The following is an 18,732-nucleotide window of genomic DNA, read 5'->3' on the forward strand; positions in this document are numbered from 1 at the left end:
AAATGTGTTGGTAACAAAGCCCAAGAATACCTAAAGGATCCATTTAATCGTCCTTTCTCAACCAGACTTCTCTTCTAACCACCACTTAAGCATTAAACAGGAACCGACCTCTGAATGTAGAAGACATCCACAGGAAACGTCCTTCCTTCCACAGTGAGGATCATGCTGGTATCTTTGCTTGGATCACTGCTCTCATTTTGGTTAAAGAAATCCCTAAATTTCTAAAGGACAGTAAAATGATCACCATCGACACCAGCTAAAGGAAACACACTTATCAAATACTGGAAATCCAAGGACAAATATATAAGTATAAAATAAAAACATGGATTTTTTGTGCAAACCAAATCCTTCTAGCAGCATATTTTCAAAATAACATCAAATAGTTAATAAAGCATATATAACTCGCATATATGATCTATCTATCTATCTATCTATCTATCTATCTATCTATCTATCTATCTATCTATCTGCAATCTTAGTAACATTTTAAATTTCATTTTTGGTAAATTTAAAAATAACAATTTGTTTATAAAAATGTAGTTACCAGTTACAATTACAATTAACTGGAAGCAAATTTATACGTATATATAAATTTTATGAGATATTATTTGCATACTTGACACATATTAAATATGCAGTTAAGCTACTTTCTACATTCTATGTAGACACATAATGTATTATAAAACACAAGCATATAAAATACTAACCATATGAAATACAACTCAAATTTTTCAAATTAGCAGTGTGGTCTGTATTTCTTTTTTAGATTTACTCAGTCCAATAATTAATGTTCTGAAGACATTTACTGTGATTAATAACAGAAATTTATTTACTACTTACATTACTAATGGATAATTATTTTCCATCAATTATCACTGGCAAACAAAAATTGCAGCCTTTTAATTTTTAATGAGTAGAAAAATTAGACAGAACTGAAAGAACATAAAAGCAGCCATTTATTCAATAACTCACTCACACACAAAGGATCTAATTTATATTAAAGTAAACTAAAATGCAATTTTGCAGGTTTTCTGAAAAGGAATTCTTGTGCGCAGTTCAGCCAAGTAGAGATAACTCAAATCTTTAAGCTTTATACAAGATAACCATTGCCAATTAAATACTTTTGAGGTTAATTGTGGCTTTCAGTACCTAGCTAGGAGAAAAAAGTCATCCACACATTTTTTTTTTACTGAGAAACATGACGTCCATCGTACAAAGCTTATTTTTTCCCCCCTGGGCTGGCATAATGCTTTGACTACATTTCCAAAACAAAGATCACTGGGAAATGGATCTTGTTATGGCAAACACTTTTTATCAATCGTATTTATAGAACTATGGTTTTTTTAAAGAAAAAAATACTATGTTTGGAAAGAAGAGTTGTGAGCGCTGGAGGAAGATCTCCATCCCTCTTTCTATTACCAGGGAAGCAGGGAAGAGGGGAAGAATTCAGACAGTGATTTGGAATGGGAATGACTAGAAATGAATGGAATGCTCCCAAATCAAAATAGTGTGTCTTCTCAAATGACTTTATCAACTGTGAACTAAAATCCAAATTCAGAACAAATTTTCCAAGTGCATCAAATGGTCCATTTATTTTCATAAGCTTAAAATAGTTTCTATTACAAAATTAATCATTTGAACAAAATCACTGCTTTTAAACAATCACCATTTACTCTGGTGGGGCTTAAGCTCACAGCATTATGTTTATAGAAGACTATGCCTTTGTACTCAAATATACTGATGAAACCGTTACACTTGGCATCCTAGAGGATAGATCGCAACTCAATATATATATATTGCCTTGTCTTTCTAACATACTTTTCTGGAGCGTCACCTACCTCAGCATCCAGTGTAGCAGATGCTATAATCAAGCGAAGATCTCCTCGTTTTTTCTGAACCTATAGTGAAAAATATTAAAGATTGTTCAAATATCATAAAAATCTAAAATTAACATTGATGTGAACTACTGGCACTATATTTTACATTTACATATTAATATTATAAGTTAATATATTCTCATTTTCTCATAGAAGGTTCCATTCAGCTAAACTTCTGAGAAGAGCATGTTTTCATGCATTAGTTTTTAATGCCATAGATTCTCCTCTTCTGAACGATCAATTAAATATCTCAATTTAACCCTAGAAGTATGTACCGTATTTTCCGGCGTATAAGACGACTGGGCGTATAAGACGACCCCCAACTTTTGAGATGATTTTCATGGGTTAAAGTCTTATATGCCGGAAAATACGGGTAAGTAGGAAGTCAGGGCTGCTTCTCAATTAGGTGAAGGTTTATCAAGAGCTTTTGGCCTCGAGTTCAGCTTTGCTCTGCCTCGCCTAAACCTCGTCTCCTCTCGCCTTGGCGCCCCCTTCTACTTCAGCCACACACGCTGGCTGTTTCGGCCAGGAGCGACGAGCATTGTGGCCCAACACTTTGGGGAGGCACCAGGTCTGAAAGAATGCAGTTCTTTCCATAGGTTAGTTAATGAACAGGGCGGCGGAGTGGGGGAGGAAAGAAACGGGCTCAGCCCTGCGCTGCAAGTTTACGATTCACACACACAACCTCCCCAAGGCCGCCTTCTACTTCAGGGCGGAGGGGCGACCCCGGGCTGCTGAAGCCCCAGCGCCAGCTTTCCACTGCAGTCTGCCTGTCGCAATTCCCCAGCTGTGCTTTCCTGGGCGGGTGTTGCTGTAGGTTTGCCGCGGCACCACACCCTGAAGTCAAACTCCCAGGGTCAGGTCAGGTCGGCCTCCGCCTGGCTTCCCGCACTCCCTTGAGCTCTTGTGCTCGCGGAACGCCAGCGTCTCGGCACACGCTTAACTTCCGCTCCCTTCCAAAAAAAAAGGGCTGCTGCCATAGGACGCCGGTAAGCTGGAGCCTCAGCCTCGGTTGGGCTGGTCGATTTATTTATGAGGAGGCCGTCTTTCGCCATTCTCGAGCGCTGGATTTGTCCGTTTCCACTAACGTCTCTGCTCCCGAGGATTTACTATTTTCCGGCATATAAGGCGACTCGGCGTATAAGACGACCCCCAACTTTTGAGAAGATTTTCATGCGTTAAAAAGTCATCTTATACGCCGGAAAATACAGTAATCTTTACAATAACCCTCATCCTTGATATATCTTGCCCAAAAATTACTAAGCAACATTACACAGTGAAACAGGATACACTATGCTATTTTCTCCATAGCACTCATATTCTTGAAGAGAATGATGCTGGAAAATGATAACAACATACCAGAAGGGAAGTACACACAGCTCTCCAAATACAGAACTATATTCCACAGCATCTCCATTGGCCATGCTGGGTGGATTTACTGGGAACAGTAGTTCAGCGACTTCTATTAGGACCACAAATTCTCATTCTTAATGTAGATTGAATATAAGGACCTTAAAAATGATTGGAACTGACAAGGTATAAGCAAGATTGCAGGCCAACAGCAACATAGTAATTGTAAATATTTGCTTTGTTCCCAACTCAATGGTTGCAAAAGGAGGTATTAAAAATATATAGTCAGAATTCTAACCTTTTTTAATAAGCCAATAGCAATATCTGTATATAAAGTCCTTTCGTGAGCTTCATCCAACATGATGACACTAAACAAAAGCCAAAATATTTTTTTTAAATATCCCAATCATGAAATTTTCATCACAATATTAAACATGCTTGGTAGCACAAGTTAATAAATATAATTCATGATTTAATAGCCACAGTTAATATATTATGGAAATCATATAACCAAACTGATGTTACACACTTGTGACTCCCTAACTTTAAAAACTTCAAGTTGCAATAAAGCATAATGAATTATACATAAATTCTCAGAAATACAACTCAAAATAATTAATAGAAGGTCAAGAATAGCTTTTTATCTAAACCATGTCCTTTGAACAAAATATTCAAGAATTGCAATCTGAAATACTTTTCTTGGGCTACATCTAGCTATTTTATTCCACTGGCAAAATCTGGTCAATTAACCAAATGGATACTTAATTTCCATCTGACCTACTAAATAACATGAACCTTCAAAACATATTTGGAGCACACAGAAGGACAGAAAAATAGAAGATGTTCTTGTTCTGGGAGTTAATGTTTACTTATATAATAGATTATTTTAATACAAATGAATAAATATGTGGTATGTATTGTAGCAAAACTCAGAAAGACAAATAAAAACAGAAGGAATGAAAAAAACAATCTGCTTAATATTCTAATATCTCTTATGAACTCTATGTTTGTATTTGTGTGTGTACAGATAGTTGGTAGATAAGTATGTCGACAGTGAGTCAGTCAGTATCATTATAGTATCTGATTTATTGAAATGAAGAAAACCCAGAATAAAAAAACCCCTAGAATACGAGATTACTCCCCATTTACAGTCTATATTCAACAAAAATAAGAAAATAAAGTAACAAAGAGAGGTAGAAATGAATACAGAAAAAGGAAAATTTCACCATTTATAGCTTTACAACAATCAGCGTGTTTACCTATATCTGGTTAGTAATGGGTCAGCCATCATTTCCCTGACCAGCATTCCATCTGTCAGAAACTGTAACAAACAAACAAAAAACATCTATGTTTGTTCTGAAACAAGATTCATGCCCCCAAATTGCAGCAGTTGGTAAGTAATTTCATCTACTTCCATGGGTTCAAAGATTATTTATTTATTTATTTATTATTTTATTTTATTGGATTTGTATACCGCCCTATTCCCGTAGGACTCAGGGCGGTTTACAGGGCAGTTAAAACCATGAATACAAAAAATTAAAAACAAATAAAACAATTAAATTAAATTAGTGTGGCTCTTTTATATAGGCAAAGTAGTAGCATGTTTGCAGAAGACAAGGAATACTTGGAAGAAACTGAAAGTTTGGAGAACGACAAACAACATAAAGAAAAACTGGGCTCTGCGACCATTCAAGCCAGTTATCAAGTGTCTCAATTGCAATCATGTGACCGTGGAGACGGTGAATTATAAGTGTGAGTAAAGGTTACAAGGCACTTTTTCCAACCATCATTAAATAAATGGTTGTAAATCAAGGACTAACTGTATTTGACTCTGAAATACATTAGAACCTATTCAAAACAGTCAATCAGTATTGATCTCCATTGTTCTCCTCCCCAGAAAGTACTGTTTCACTTGATCCTCACTGACTGGAAATATTTGTAAACACTTTCAGGCATTTTGCTCAAATATATTACCTTAATTCTTGTAGCCTGTGGGTCAGTACAATCATCAAATCGAATGCAATATCCAACTTCATGGCCCAGCAAGGCACCCCTCTCCTCAGCTACCCGCTCTGCAATCTAGGTAAAAGAATAACATTAATATTGCAAAAAATAAACACATTTGATTTGTGAATATGTGCTGTTTGTTTATCTTGCACAACTAGGGAAAAATAATTAAAAAATCAGTGAGGTAAAATTTGGTTAACTTGAGCTAATTCTGTTAGATCATTATGTAGTAGTTAAGTATAACCAATCTTTATATGGCAAGACCCAGTTTTCATTAATAAATACTGGCAATGCAATTATTCTGCTTTTACAAGGATGAGGAAAACTAAAATAAAATTTTCTGTACTTAAAGGTTGCACCAGCACAAGAACTTCAACACAAGAAAGCCGGAGGTCCTCCAAAACTTTCTTCCACCAGAAAATTGCCAGATTGTTGACGATTTTCCCTTCATCAACAGAAATTTGGTGGCGGCATTCCAGTTGTAAAATGCTCTCACTACTAAAGAGGTGTACCTGGTGCCAAAAAGATCATGTAATAGAAGCAACTAGACATATTTTTGGATCCAAATTAAGACTATACAAAGGAAACTACAACTTGAGAAATGACATTGTCTGCTCTATGTTTCTGTATGAAAAGGCACCAGAGAGAGGAATTATTTGTTAGCATTCATTAGCTTTCTAAAGAGATGACATTATGGGAAAGAAATAAAACGTCTGCAATGATTTGACACTCAATTAATTAAAATATTTTATTTTAAAGCTTTCTTATGGCTGTTTCCCCTGTCACAGTTTTATGTCTTCAACACTATTTCACAATATTCCATCAGTGTACAGATAAGCAGTTTCATTCTAATAATAAATTTCAATTAGTTATAAAGCTAAATAAACAAAAGCATAATCTATATCAACTAATACTTGCTGCACCAAAGATAGAAATGTCCAAGTGTGTTTAACACTTGTTCTTCAAAATGGGCCATGTGATAAATTTCAACAAGCTAGAAAAGAACCAAAGTTTAAATGACACATTATAATCATATTTATGCAATGTGTCATTTTAATAAATATAGAATATCTTTCAAATACAATGCCTATAATTCAAGAAAAATATAGCAAACTTTTGCAAAGTTCCAAAATGTTAAGTATTTTGTGTAGTGCATTTCATGCCCTTCAAGTAAATGTGGTTATGAAATAAAAGCAACTATTTAGTGCTATTTACTAATTTTCCTAATTTTACAGATTAAACTAGTCTTTATCACTCTGGGGAATCAACAGAATAAATGGATGAAATCTTAGGAACACCAAATCTTCAATGCATTTGGCATTCTCACAGGGTAGTGACTATTTTAAAATTTTATTTTTTATTTTTTAGAAATTAATAAACTATTTTGTAAATCATGCAGCAGAACCCAGGGAATGAAATTCCAGCTCCAGGCATAGTCTGAGCATTCTGCTATTGGGACATTTCATTGAATCCAACCCTTCCCTAAGGATGAAAATGAAGGAGTAACATACAACATCTTTCCTATAAGTAGCACTTGTTGCTATAATCATCTCTTCCATTATAAGCAACAGGAGAAAATTGAACTAATGGCTCCTTTAAAGTTCCTCCCCAGACAGAAAATAGGAGGACTTAGGATGTTTCACATCCATAAGACCGACTGATATCTCAGGTTTAATCACACATATATCCCCAGCACCAGACTTTATTGATATGGAAGGGTCTCAACTTGGGAAGTGGAAAGGAAATTCCAATGCCAGATTCTCCCTCTAAAATTAAGAATCAAAATTGATTAATCTTATTAGAAAGAACCCTCTTGGAGACATAGCTTTTGGCAGTGTCCAAAGAAATATAAAACTAAGCAGAATCAATTTATCTTGTGTACTATTTAATTCCATTAAATGGCAACTTATTGCTGAAACCAAGATGACTTTCAATTTAGCAGATTTAATAAAATATCAAATATCTCATTAACCATGTATAAGCCCTTTAGCATTCCTAAAATAGCTCTTTGGATCCTAGCTTTAATGCCATAGTTATCCACTGCAAGATCGGTTTGCGCCCTGTGTCAAAAAGTTTCAACCTATGCAATGAATTATAATGAAATATACCGATTAATCTAAATGTACTGTCAAAGACTTTCCAGATTTTTACCTGTCTGCTGCATAGGCAGAGTTATACAAAACAGATAGCTCTGGATAGCCCAAGTCTAATCCCAAAGTGTACTTTTCAAATGTTTGGGTCTATATGGAATGAAGCAGAACGGTTTTGTTTCATATGTAAACAGAAAGCTGATTGTTCTCGACAGAAATGGTTTGGGGCAGTCCAGGAACAGTAGGAAAAAGCAAATGAAAATGGTTTTTGTTTGTGATGACATCAGCAGCAGTCACTGAAGGGAGGCAGATGAAGAAGGGAAGAAAGGTGCTTAGAAATGGGGAACAAATTAGCCTACGGGTTATGCAGGAGAGATTGTAAGAGAGAATAATGGACACCAAGTTGGCTCTACCTGTCCTATAACATTTCTCCAGAATTTTTTTGTCTTGTAGCATGTGGGTCTTGGTCAGAACTAAAATATTTCAAATTTTGTTTCTGTCAAGCCAAGATAGTACAGCGGAACTAAATATGATGATTTGTTTTAATTTGAAAACAATATATGTGTGTGTGTGTGTGTGTATGTATGTATGTATGTATACACACACACACATACAGTGTGTGTGTGTGTGTGTGTGTGTGTATATATATATATATATATATATATATATATATATATATATATATATATATATATATATATATATATATATATATACACATAAAAACAATTGTGGTTTCCCAGATTTGGAATGGAAAATTAGTGTCTGCCGTAAGTGAAATTAAAGGAAATTGTTATCAAAACCTATATTCAATTGTGAAAAGCATTCAGAGTGTGCTGCAAATATGCACAGGTCATAACTGCAAATTACTGACCTCACATCAAATACAAAAATAAAAGAAAATATACATTATAAGATGCTATTGCAAAAATTTTCAATGATAACCTATGGAAAGTATTTATCTGTATCTTCATAGTAACCCATAGATATTGACAAATATCTCAACTGCTTAATTTATTTTCAAAGACAGACTTTATAAATTTAATTAAACTATCTAACATTCTACAAAAAGATATATACAGAATTTGGAATCCAGGACACTCACTGAAATACAAGCAACTCTCCGAGGTTGTGTTACTCCCACTATCCGGCCTTCAGCAGTCCAGCCAGCTTCTGTTAGATACTGTCACAGGAAAAAAATATTTATTAGAACTGATGTATAAATTCTATATTAATCTTGGTTTCTAATTATTTTCATTCCTCATTTTACATTTATATTTTCCTCCAAATACAATGTCTCACTGGAAAAATAATTGTAGATCTAATTCAATGTACAAGTAGGCCTTGAGTTGCAATTGGGATTGGGATTGCCACAGCTAAACAATGCAGTCATAACAATGTCGTGATGATCCCATTACTTAGTGATGACAATCCTGGCAATCACATGGTGCTATGGCACTACAACCATAAGTGCAAGCCAGTTGCCAAGTGTTTGAATCACACTCGAGAACCATTTATAAGTAACCCTTGATCAGTGCTGTCACAACCTTGAACAGTCAATGAATGAGTGGTTGGTAAGTGAGGACTATCTGTATAATAAAGTAGCAAAATGAAGACAATAAACCACTCCTGTTCTTTTTGAAAAATCAAGTGAACTAATTTAAACTATTAAACTATTATGCTATTATATTAAATTACAATTCTTAAAAGAATCTAGAAAACATTTAACAGACATCAGTAAAATGTGTAATCCATTTTCTTACTTTATCAATTAACTTAGTTGGACAGTTACCAGCTATCAAACTAATATATTTGAAAGGGGTTGGATCTATATCTTGGTTTCTGTAAATGGAAAGTGTGTCATTATCAGCAAGAACTTTTAATCTAAAGGAAGGTTTTTGAGGCTAAATCAAGGAAAATATTTTCATAGTCTTCCTCTTCAGCTCCTTGAAAATCTGTCCTGGAAAGTTGAAGGGTTTTCTGGAGTTTTATGGAAGACGTTACTGGTGATTATACAGGGAAAAAGGAACTGGTAGCAAATCATTTATTTTCTCATTTTCCAGAAAGTCTTGAATAGAGCTCATCTCAGAGAGTGCCTTATTGGCAAAAACAAATTCTAGACCTAAATTAGTTATTGTGAGATATAATAGTAAAGAATTAGAGCTAATGTGAAAATTGTAAAATATTTTTAATTAGATCAATAATTATCCAGAAAAAGTATGAAATAATTAACCATGGAGTTAATGCAATTATTTTCAAATATTAATTTGAAAGTGGAGAATATCTGAGTATGCTTCTCTGCTACAAATAGCTGACTTCAACTCCAATAAAAAAGGTAGATCCAAGTTCAATCATTCTGAGATTCACTAGATCTAGTGAATCCAACTGGACCATTTGGACGAATTAGATGTGATTATTTAGAACTAGGCCTATCAATTCAATGATTTCTGCTCGGCATTTGTGAATTAAAAACTAGCCACAGTTACAAAGTCTATAGCATACAAGCAGAAATTTTTTTATAAGCGATACACATATGTTTATTTAACTTATCAAAGGCCATTACAGGTAGTCCTTGAATTACGACAGCCATTGGGGTCAGAATTTCCATCACTAAGCAATGTGATCATAAAGTACAATATCACATTGCTTAGTGACAGCAATCTGGGTTGCTAACCAAATCCAACCTGTTGCTAAACAAGGACACAATACGACCCACTCCTGGCTTGGTCTCTCCCAGCCTCAAGCCTTGGTGAGGCAAAGGACTGTCTCCTCTTCAACTCCCCACACTCATCTATCCTCCCATCTCTGCTTTTTTAACGACCTTGTACTCCACCATCTGTGCCAATCTTGCTGTCCTGTGTTCACTGGCCCTATCATCCCACCAGCCTTACCATCCTGTGCTAGCTGGCCCTATAATGGCAAAGGGAGCTTGTTGGTGCTTGCTGATATCCGCCATTTTATTCCAGCCACTGCAGATGAAGCACGCTGCATGTACCTTGTCCAAATTGTATGCCCCCTTCTTCTGAAGAGTGACAGGGCCAGCAAGTGCAGGGCGGAAAGGCCTACAGGAACAGCAAGGCCAATAAGCACAGAATGGCAGGGGCAGCAAGCACAGGGCAAAACAGACTAACCCAGCTAGCACAAAGTTGCAAGGCTGGCAGCAGCAGCAGGGCCAGCAAGGGTCAGCCAGTGGGCAGAGGCGAGCAGCGCTAGCAAACAAAAAGACAGAGATAGTGATACATCCATCCATGGAAAATGACTGAAAATCAGACCAAGTATTCCATTAATAAACAAATAAATAAAGATTATTAATACTCACTTGGGGAATCTGAGTACTTTTCCCACATCCTGTTTCTCCAACAATCACTAATGTCTGATAATTTTCTACCAGATAAAGGATATGATTTCTAAGCTGGAAGAGAAATAGATGTTCAGACATGAATTAAAGCACCTCATAAAAGAAATTTTAATAAAGGGTAAGGATGGAATCCACTCTTTGATGACAGTATGGAAAGATTTATGTACAGTGCTTTATTGCATACATTCTTAAACAAATCATAAAACAAATTTATTTGTATTATATATAATTTATTTTAAAAGGTTACACTAACAATAAAATATATAAAATATCACACAATGACACAAGGAGGCGCATAATCTTTAACAATCAAGCTACAAGCTAGCACAAAATTTTTATACCCATGCAATTCAACTCGTGTTTACATCAACAGTTAATAGTGGCAGGCTTGTATTGCTGTCATAATGTTCCCATACATTGAGATAGGAAAAATTATTCTGTCTCAGAGTTATGAGACCTACATGTGTTAAAAACACATTTATTTTCTATTTTGCAAAATCAGTATAAAATATGAAATGGTAGAACATTCCTACATGGCAATGCATGCAATTCTGCAGTTCAAAGTAATAAAAGTAATTCATACCTTAAAAACAGGCAGCTTTTGCCTCTGTTGCTCAATAGAAAGGGAAATATAGGGATTATAGATAACCGAAACACTTGAACTTTCAGCAGCATTCTGTCTTTCCTCGGAGAGGCTGACACCAGGTCCTTCTGTTCCTACACACACAAGCAAATTATTATTAATTTGATGTGACTTTTACAAAAATACAAAAAAGCTAAGGAGATATTTTTGCTTGTAATTTTACTTGCAATTTGACATACATATTTAAGAGGAAATTACGGTAATCCTCACAAATTCAGAGCTTTTCAGTTTAGTATTTTAAAATATTTTTTTTAAAAAAGTACCAATTTGCTGGCCCACCAGTCACGTCCATATCTGCTAAGGACAGACTATTCCTCAGGTATGTATCTTCCATTAGTCTCCAAGCTGAGTTTTCTAATGCACTATGTATAGGGCAGTTTTATAAATAATGGTTCAGAAATTAATACAAGAATTACCATTACAGGTAGTAGACTGAAACATAAGCATTTGTGTAATACCAAATACCATGATTATAAGGAATTAAAATGCTGGATTTTAAAAACCTAAACAGTTTAAGCTTCTGGCAAAGTCCTGGTTGTGCTTTTGGATGGCCTCTGGTGTGGGCAGGATGGGCATAGTGTCTCCATCCTTGCTCTGCATGACCACTTGCTGACTCAGAGAGTTGGAGGTAGATGGCATATTGTTGCACCAGTTCACCTACTTCATTCAGGGTCATTTCAAGTTGAAGGTGATAGGGAAGGAGAAATCTCACCATTGGCCTGGTGCTTTCTCTTCTGCTTTCCAAAATCTACATGAGGCCACTGACTGAGCTCATCCATTACATGGAATGAGGTATCATCACTGACGATACCCAATGATATATTTCCTTCCCTGGTAAAATGTCTCATCCCAGTTCCTCAAGGTTGTGAGAGTCTGGATAGGGAACAACGTCTTCAGCTGAACCCTGACAAGACAGAATGGTTTTTCATTCTGGAGGCCCATTGATTCCAGGATCATGTCATCTTTCATGCTGGATGATGTTGCACTACCAGAAGCTTCAGATGGTACAGAATGCACAGGCAATTACATATGTTTCTAAGGCAGCACAGGTTATACTTCTGCTTCGTAGGCTGTATTGGTTGCTAATTTCCCTCTAAGTCCAATGTAAGGTGCTGGTACTGGTTTTAACCTTTAAAGTCACTCACGGCAAGGGACTGGGTTATCTGAGGAGCTGTCTCTGCCTAATAACTTGCCCTATCATAGAGAAAACATGCTATGGGTACCATCAGCTAGGGATTTATGTCTGATGGGTCCCAAGAGTTGGGCACAAAACATCGTGGGCTGTCCCCTGACACCACTGGATGACATCGCCAGGGCTCGCTGCCTTGGAAAAGTGAGGAAAATTCTCAGGGACGACTCACACCCTGGTCGGTACCTCTTTACTCTCCTACCATCGGGTAGGAGATACAGAAGTATAGCCAGCCATACAAACAGGGTGAAGAACAGCTGCTATCCATGGGTTGTCAGGCTCCTGAATGGGAAATAATTCTATGTATGATTGACTTGCGAGACCGGTGTGTTCTGCAATTAGCTCACATGGTGTAACAAGATGGTGGGTTTGTTGTCATGTGAGTTGGGGGAGCACGAAGGGAGGCTCAGCCAATCTCACTGTACACATGTTGTACTTTTATAATAAAGGTTCATTTGTTCCTCTGGTGTGGCATCTGCCTTAAGGAACATTCTTTCCCCTGAAATTAGAATGGCCCTTTTGAATTTTGTTAAGGCCCTCAACATCTGGTTATGCTTTCAGGTCTGGGGCTCCTAAGGGACTGGAGATCTGTCCTGATGGTTCCATTGTTGTTTTATTTTGATGCTATTTATTACTATTACCAGATTTACATTAGCAGTTTTATTGTTGTGCAGTGCTCCTCCTTTGGAGAGACAGGAAGCTATATAAACTTGATTGATTGAGACAGCTGGACAGATTTCCTCCTGTTTTACCTAGCCCTTCATAGCTCAAGCAACCAACTAGATTGGTAGCTAGAGCTTTTCAAGTAATTCCACACAAACCCACAAACATGCTTATATATACAAGTAATTAGGACTGGAATCTCAATTGTTGAGCAAAGCGGTCATTAAGCAAGATGCCCACATGACTGTTTCACTTAACAACCTCATTCAATGGCACTCCTGGTTGTAGTGATTCACAATTAACAAGCAGTGAAAAAGCTTCTTGCTAAAACATTTCAGCTCTGCACAGATCTGAAATCCTCCTGGCAGCTGCTTTGGAAGGTGCTCCTGATTGTCTCTGCATGCTTTGAGTAAAGTGGTTGTGCGTGTATATCGCAATGTACTGTTTTCTTAATGTAAGGCATCTCTTGAAGACTGTGCATAATCTTACTGTTACTTTACACTCTTGTAATTGTATTCTTTAATTGCAGTATTTTAGAGGCATATACATAATAAACAAATTATGATTTTAATTGTGATTTCTGAGTAATATGAATACAGTCTATCTACTGTACATTAATTGTACTTAATATAGATATATTGGCAGTAATTATATGAATATTTAAAATAAATTTCTACTATATATCTTATTTCTGTATGAAATGGACATGGGCTATGCAACCTGTCTCACTGAACTCCAAGTATTTAAATTCAAACACTTGTAACAAACAACTGGCCTAAGTACAACCACAGCAACTGACAATTGCACATGCTAAATCATAGAACAGATACAAATAGGTTAAAAAATTGAATACAGGTAATCCTTGTCTTATAATCACAATTGAGCCCAAAATTTCTCTTAAGTGAGTTTTGCCCCATTTTACGACTTTTTTGACACAGTTATGTGAATTACTGCAGTTAAGTCAGTAGAAATAGCACTTTGACTTATATTCCGCTCTATAGTGCTTTACAGCCCTAAGCAGTTTACAGAATCAGCATAGTGCCCCCAACAATCTGGGTCCTCATTTTACCAAACTTGGAAGAATGGAAGGCTGAGTCAACCTTGAGCAGTGAGAATCGAACTGCTGGCAGTCAGCAGAATTAGCCTACAATACTGCATTCTAACCACTGCATCACAGTGGCCAGTAACATGGTTGTTAAGTGAATGTGGCTTCCCTATTGACTTTCCTTGTCAGAAAACCGCAGGTGATTAATCATATAACCCCAGAATACTACAACCATAATAAATATAAACCAGTTGCCAAGTCTCTGAATTTTGTCACATGATCATGGGGATGCTGCAAAATTGTCATAAATCTGTTTTTTCAATGCCGTTATAACTTTGAATGGTCACTAAATGAATTGTTGTAAGTCAAGGACCACCTTTATATGTAAGCTGCAGTTTCCCAAAAGTAGGCTCTTCAGTTTACAGAAGAAAAAAAATCATTCCAACTTGATTACATAATTAATTGCTGTTCTTATGATCCATCAAATCAACCCTGACTCTTGCTGACTCAGAAACAAGTCCATGTACTTTTCTTGGGAACATTTTTGGAAGTGGTTTGCCTTTGCCTTCTTCCTACAGCTGAAAGTAACTAGTCCAAACTCATCTAGCTGGTTTTGGTGCCTAAGGCAGGCCTAAAACTCCTGGTCTCCCAGTTGCTAGTCTGGTGGTTGTACCTCAAATTGGCTCATCTACCATAAACAGCATATTACAATTTTAAGATACTATCAGCAATATCAAGCAGCATGCTTATACACATCTTCACAGGTTGCAATTCAAAAAGCTGCTATAAATTCAGGTTTGCCAAAAAATTATTATTGGCTACAATTTATACCACATAAATGCTTTCTTAATTATGAAACGTGAATGCATTGCTATCAATTCAATGTAATAGCTTGCCCAGAAACCATATTATTGAAGTCTGAACACATCTCATAGTAACAGTTTTGGAAAAAAATTCTTTAACATGTTGTGGGGAAATCCAGAGAAATATTTTGGGAAATATTAAAAAGGCAGAATATATTTCTCCAAAGGAATAATGGAGATGATCTTTAAAGGGAGAAGATCTCCCTCCCCCAAACCAGAAAATTCAGCAGAAACCAGCTTTTAGAAATGCAGATGTAATAACCCATTCAGGGAGGTTGGGGCCAGGAAGCTAGAAGCTATGAGATTAGGAAGACAAAGACCTCTAAAATCTACATACCCCACCCAAACTCTAAAAGACATGACCTTTTGGGACATAATAGGATTAACCCACCAATACCAAATGGGCACACTCAGACTCAGGTCAAAGTACATGACACAGGAAACAGGAAATAACCTCAAGAGCCCCAGAAGGTATAAAAACCCACGACTCCCAGCAACATGTGGTCAGCTTTCCCAGAGCCATGCTTCTGTCTGACTATGCCTTTTAATAAACTACAACCTTCTTTCTAAAGCAGTCTCCATTTTGTTTATTCCCAGCTTGGACTAGACCAGGGGTCAGCAACCTGAAACAGTGAAAGAGCCACTCGGAACCGGTTCCCTCACAAAAGGAAAAACTGGGAGCCGCAAAAAATGTGTGCGCATGTGCGTACATGCATGCATGTGCAGAACGGGGTTTGACTGAAGAGTGGAGCCAAGGCGAGATATGCACCTATCCTGCATATTTGAATTGATTGGTTGAACTTTTTTAGTCCCACATTTTTTGGGGGGACTGCGCATGGCAGAGAACTGGGAGCCGCAGGAGACGGCTGAAAGAGCTACATGCGGCTCCGGAGCCGCGGGTTGCAGACCTGTGGCCTAGACCCTGATGAAGATTTTTTTTTCTTTCTATAACTTGTATACCACTTCATAGTACTTTACACCCCTCTCTAAGTAGTTTACAGAGTCAGTATATTGCCAAAAATCTGGGTCCTCATTTTACTGACTGCTGAAGGATGGAAGGCTGATCCTGATGAAGATTTTTCATTCAACAATATCATGGCTGTTTTCAAAATTATGCAGCACAGGAAAGAACTTAATTTATGCATTCATTGCACTATTGAAAAAAAAGTTGGTTTTGTTCTTTATGTTATTTAAACCCAGTTACTATATTTATTCAACAAGCACATGATTAAACAAGAGATGTTTCACCGTGGGAGAATTTCTAAGTTATCATTTGTGTGATTGACATGGCTCTGAAGAATGTTACAAATAAACTATCATGGACATTAAGGATATTGGGTTTATGTTCTTAAGTAGATAAAAGAACTGGGATGAATCTAACTTTAAAAACATTGAGAAGACAGCTGTGGTAGTCATGTGTTTTCTCTTTAATAATCTTTTTATTTGTTGTTCAAAAATTTGCAGCCTATTTCTAAATTTTAATTTTTTGTATATAATACTTACATATAAAGAACTGCATATAAGTTATCATATTCATACTAAATAGCACTGCCCATCAAAACTGACTACTAATTGTAGATGTCATTTGATATAAAATATTTTAATAACTATATTAAATTAAATAGAACTTTCTTGCAAGTAAATAATCATAGAATTATTCAAAAACCTATGATTCAAAGATCATATTACAAATTGGCAGCCATCAAGGTTTTTTCCCTCTACTCTACTCTTTAATAACTTAAGAAAAGGATGCAGAGATAAAGTGGGTTAATGAAAATGTGATGAAAAATTAGGTTGTATGTAGAACAATGTAGGCTTATACAGAATTATCAAATTGCTACAGGTTTTTCCTAGAAGAAAATATATCAAACTTTGCAATCTATTCAAAACCATTGTTTAAAAAAGGCTGCAAATACTGTTAAAATCTTGATATAGAAGGACCACAATGAATTACAAGGCTGTGTCTTCTTTCTAGAAATCAGTTCAAGGGCGAATTATTTTTTTCACTGAAATATAAAATATTCATTAATAATCTCAGAAAGAAGTGGCTATATTAATAAATCAGTGAAAAGTACTGATAGAATAAAATCTATGACATGCTCATGCGCTACAATCTTCCTTAGAACCCAAAAGTGTAAATGACTACAGCATTGAAGACATTGGCATTAATAGTTGAACACAATGGCATTAATAGTTCAACATAAATATATACATAATATTAAAAGCTATTATGTGAATTTTTGTTGTATTAATGTGAAGGCAAAGTTCTCTAAATTCCACATACTCTTTTGTAACTGCAAACAAAATACCAGAAACAATCTGTATACTTACACAAATAATTATATAAGGGAAACTACAGCTGCAAGCACAGCCTCAACTGTTAAGGAGGTTAACTCCATGTCTAAAAGTGAGCAGTAATTTAATTTAAATATTAATAGCTCTATAAAATTAAGTTTCAGCATTGGAAAACTGTTTTCTAATTATCCTTCACGCCAGAAAAATCACCTCATGCAAACAGATAAAAGCTACTATGTAAACTGCTTAGCACTGCAGAAGATCCTGTTATCACAGTACTTGACTACCATTGCATTTACATATAACGAGCTAGCAAGAACAGCATCTAGTTTCACCACTGAGAATTTTTACCTTACTACTTTTTAGTGGAGTGGAAGTTTTTCCTCAATTCCACAATGCCCCTTTAAAATTTAAAATTATACCCTTTCAGTTCAGATGACAGTTATCTTAAAATCATTTCAAGTTATTACTGCTTTATACACAACAAAAGCAGATTCATTTAGCCATTGTGCTAGTTAGCATTCATTGCCTATTAAAATAGGTGAATTTCTTTTTTAAAAAATTCACGGAAGAGACTAGTGCACCTCTCACAATTTATTTTAAATGTAAATATCTGTGTGACTTGTCTCTAAGGAGGTTCACTGGAGCAAGAAAAGAAGGGTGTATTTACGAGTATGTTAATTTTGAAAATTCTACAACTAGAATTAGACTGGTCATATATTCAGCGATAAACCCCATGACCTAAAAAGAGTCTTCACTTAAAGAACTTGAAAGTGGCATCTTATGGGATATTTTTGTATATCACGCAGCTTAATCTCAATCCAATGCACTTATTTAACACCACCTGAACGAGGTAAATAGGTCCACTCCATAGCACTAAATGGCATTGGGGAGGGGGGAGAGAGAGCAGGACGACCGCCAATGAAGAAGCACAATTTTCTTAATTCAGAATTCACAAGCTTTTAAGTCAAAAGAACGGCATGTTCAAAGGTTAAATATTAGGATTTGAGCAGGTGCAGAATAACTTCTCTTCTACCCTTGTTCATTTGTGACCGGCCACTTTTTAATTTTTTACTTATTTAATGATTCACAAGAGTCGCGCGTCCGTCCTCCAAAACAGAGTATCGCTACATGCCCAATCTCCTATCCCGCCGGTGTCCTTTCACAAACTGAAATACATTTCCACCAAAACTAGAGAAAAGCAGCCTTCACCTTTCCACTTCTTATTCCCTCCCATGACATTTATATTCCCGTCCCTTACAAAAAATTCAAGGCTTACCCGGTTTCCAAAACTTCAACGGACCCACGGGCGCCGCCATCTTGGGGTGAAAGGTCAACGAAGGAAAGGAACG

General features: G+C 36.2%; 1 protein-coding gene across 2 annotated transcripts in view; it reads right to left on the bottom strand.

Annotated features, from left to right (window-relative positions):
• Window positions 1–18,732, bottom strand: part of DHX35 (DEAH-box helicase 35) — a 39,040-nt gene extending 20,308 nt beyond the window's left edge. The window contains exons 1-9 of one of the 2 annotated variants that reach the window (XM_083358026.1): window positions 18,660–18,732; window positions 11,266–11,399; window positions 10,644–10,736; window positions 8,430–8,507; window positions 5,202–5,306; window positions 4,487–4,548; window positions 3,526–3,595; window positions 1,839–1,898; window positions 109–221 (exon numbers count right to left, since the gene is read on the bottom strand). In XM_083358026.1, the coding sequence (XP_083214152.1) occupies window positions 109–221; window positions 1,839–1,898; window positions 3,526–3,595; window positions 4,487–4,548; window positions 5,202–5,306; window positions 8,430–8,507; window positions 10,644–10,736; window positions 11,266–11,399; window positions 18,660–18,699 (755 nt within the window). In that variant the 5' untranslated portion in view covers window positions 18,700–18,732. The remainder of the gene's footprint in view (window positions 1–108; window positions 222–1,838; window positions 1,899–3,525; window positions 3,596–4,486; window positions 4,549–5,201; window positions 5,307–8,429; window positions 8,508–10,643; window positions 10,737–11,265; window positions 11,400–18,659) is intronic. The other variant, XM_083358027.1, reaches the window with a different exon arrangement.

This window comes from Vipera ursinii (genome assembly GCF_947247035.1).
Source record: "Vipera ursinii genome assembly, chromosome: 3".
Classification (NCBI taxonomy): Eukaryota; Metazoa; Chordata; class Lepidosauria; order Squamata; family Viperidae; genus Vipera; species Vipera ursinii.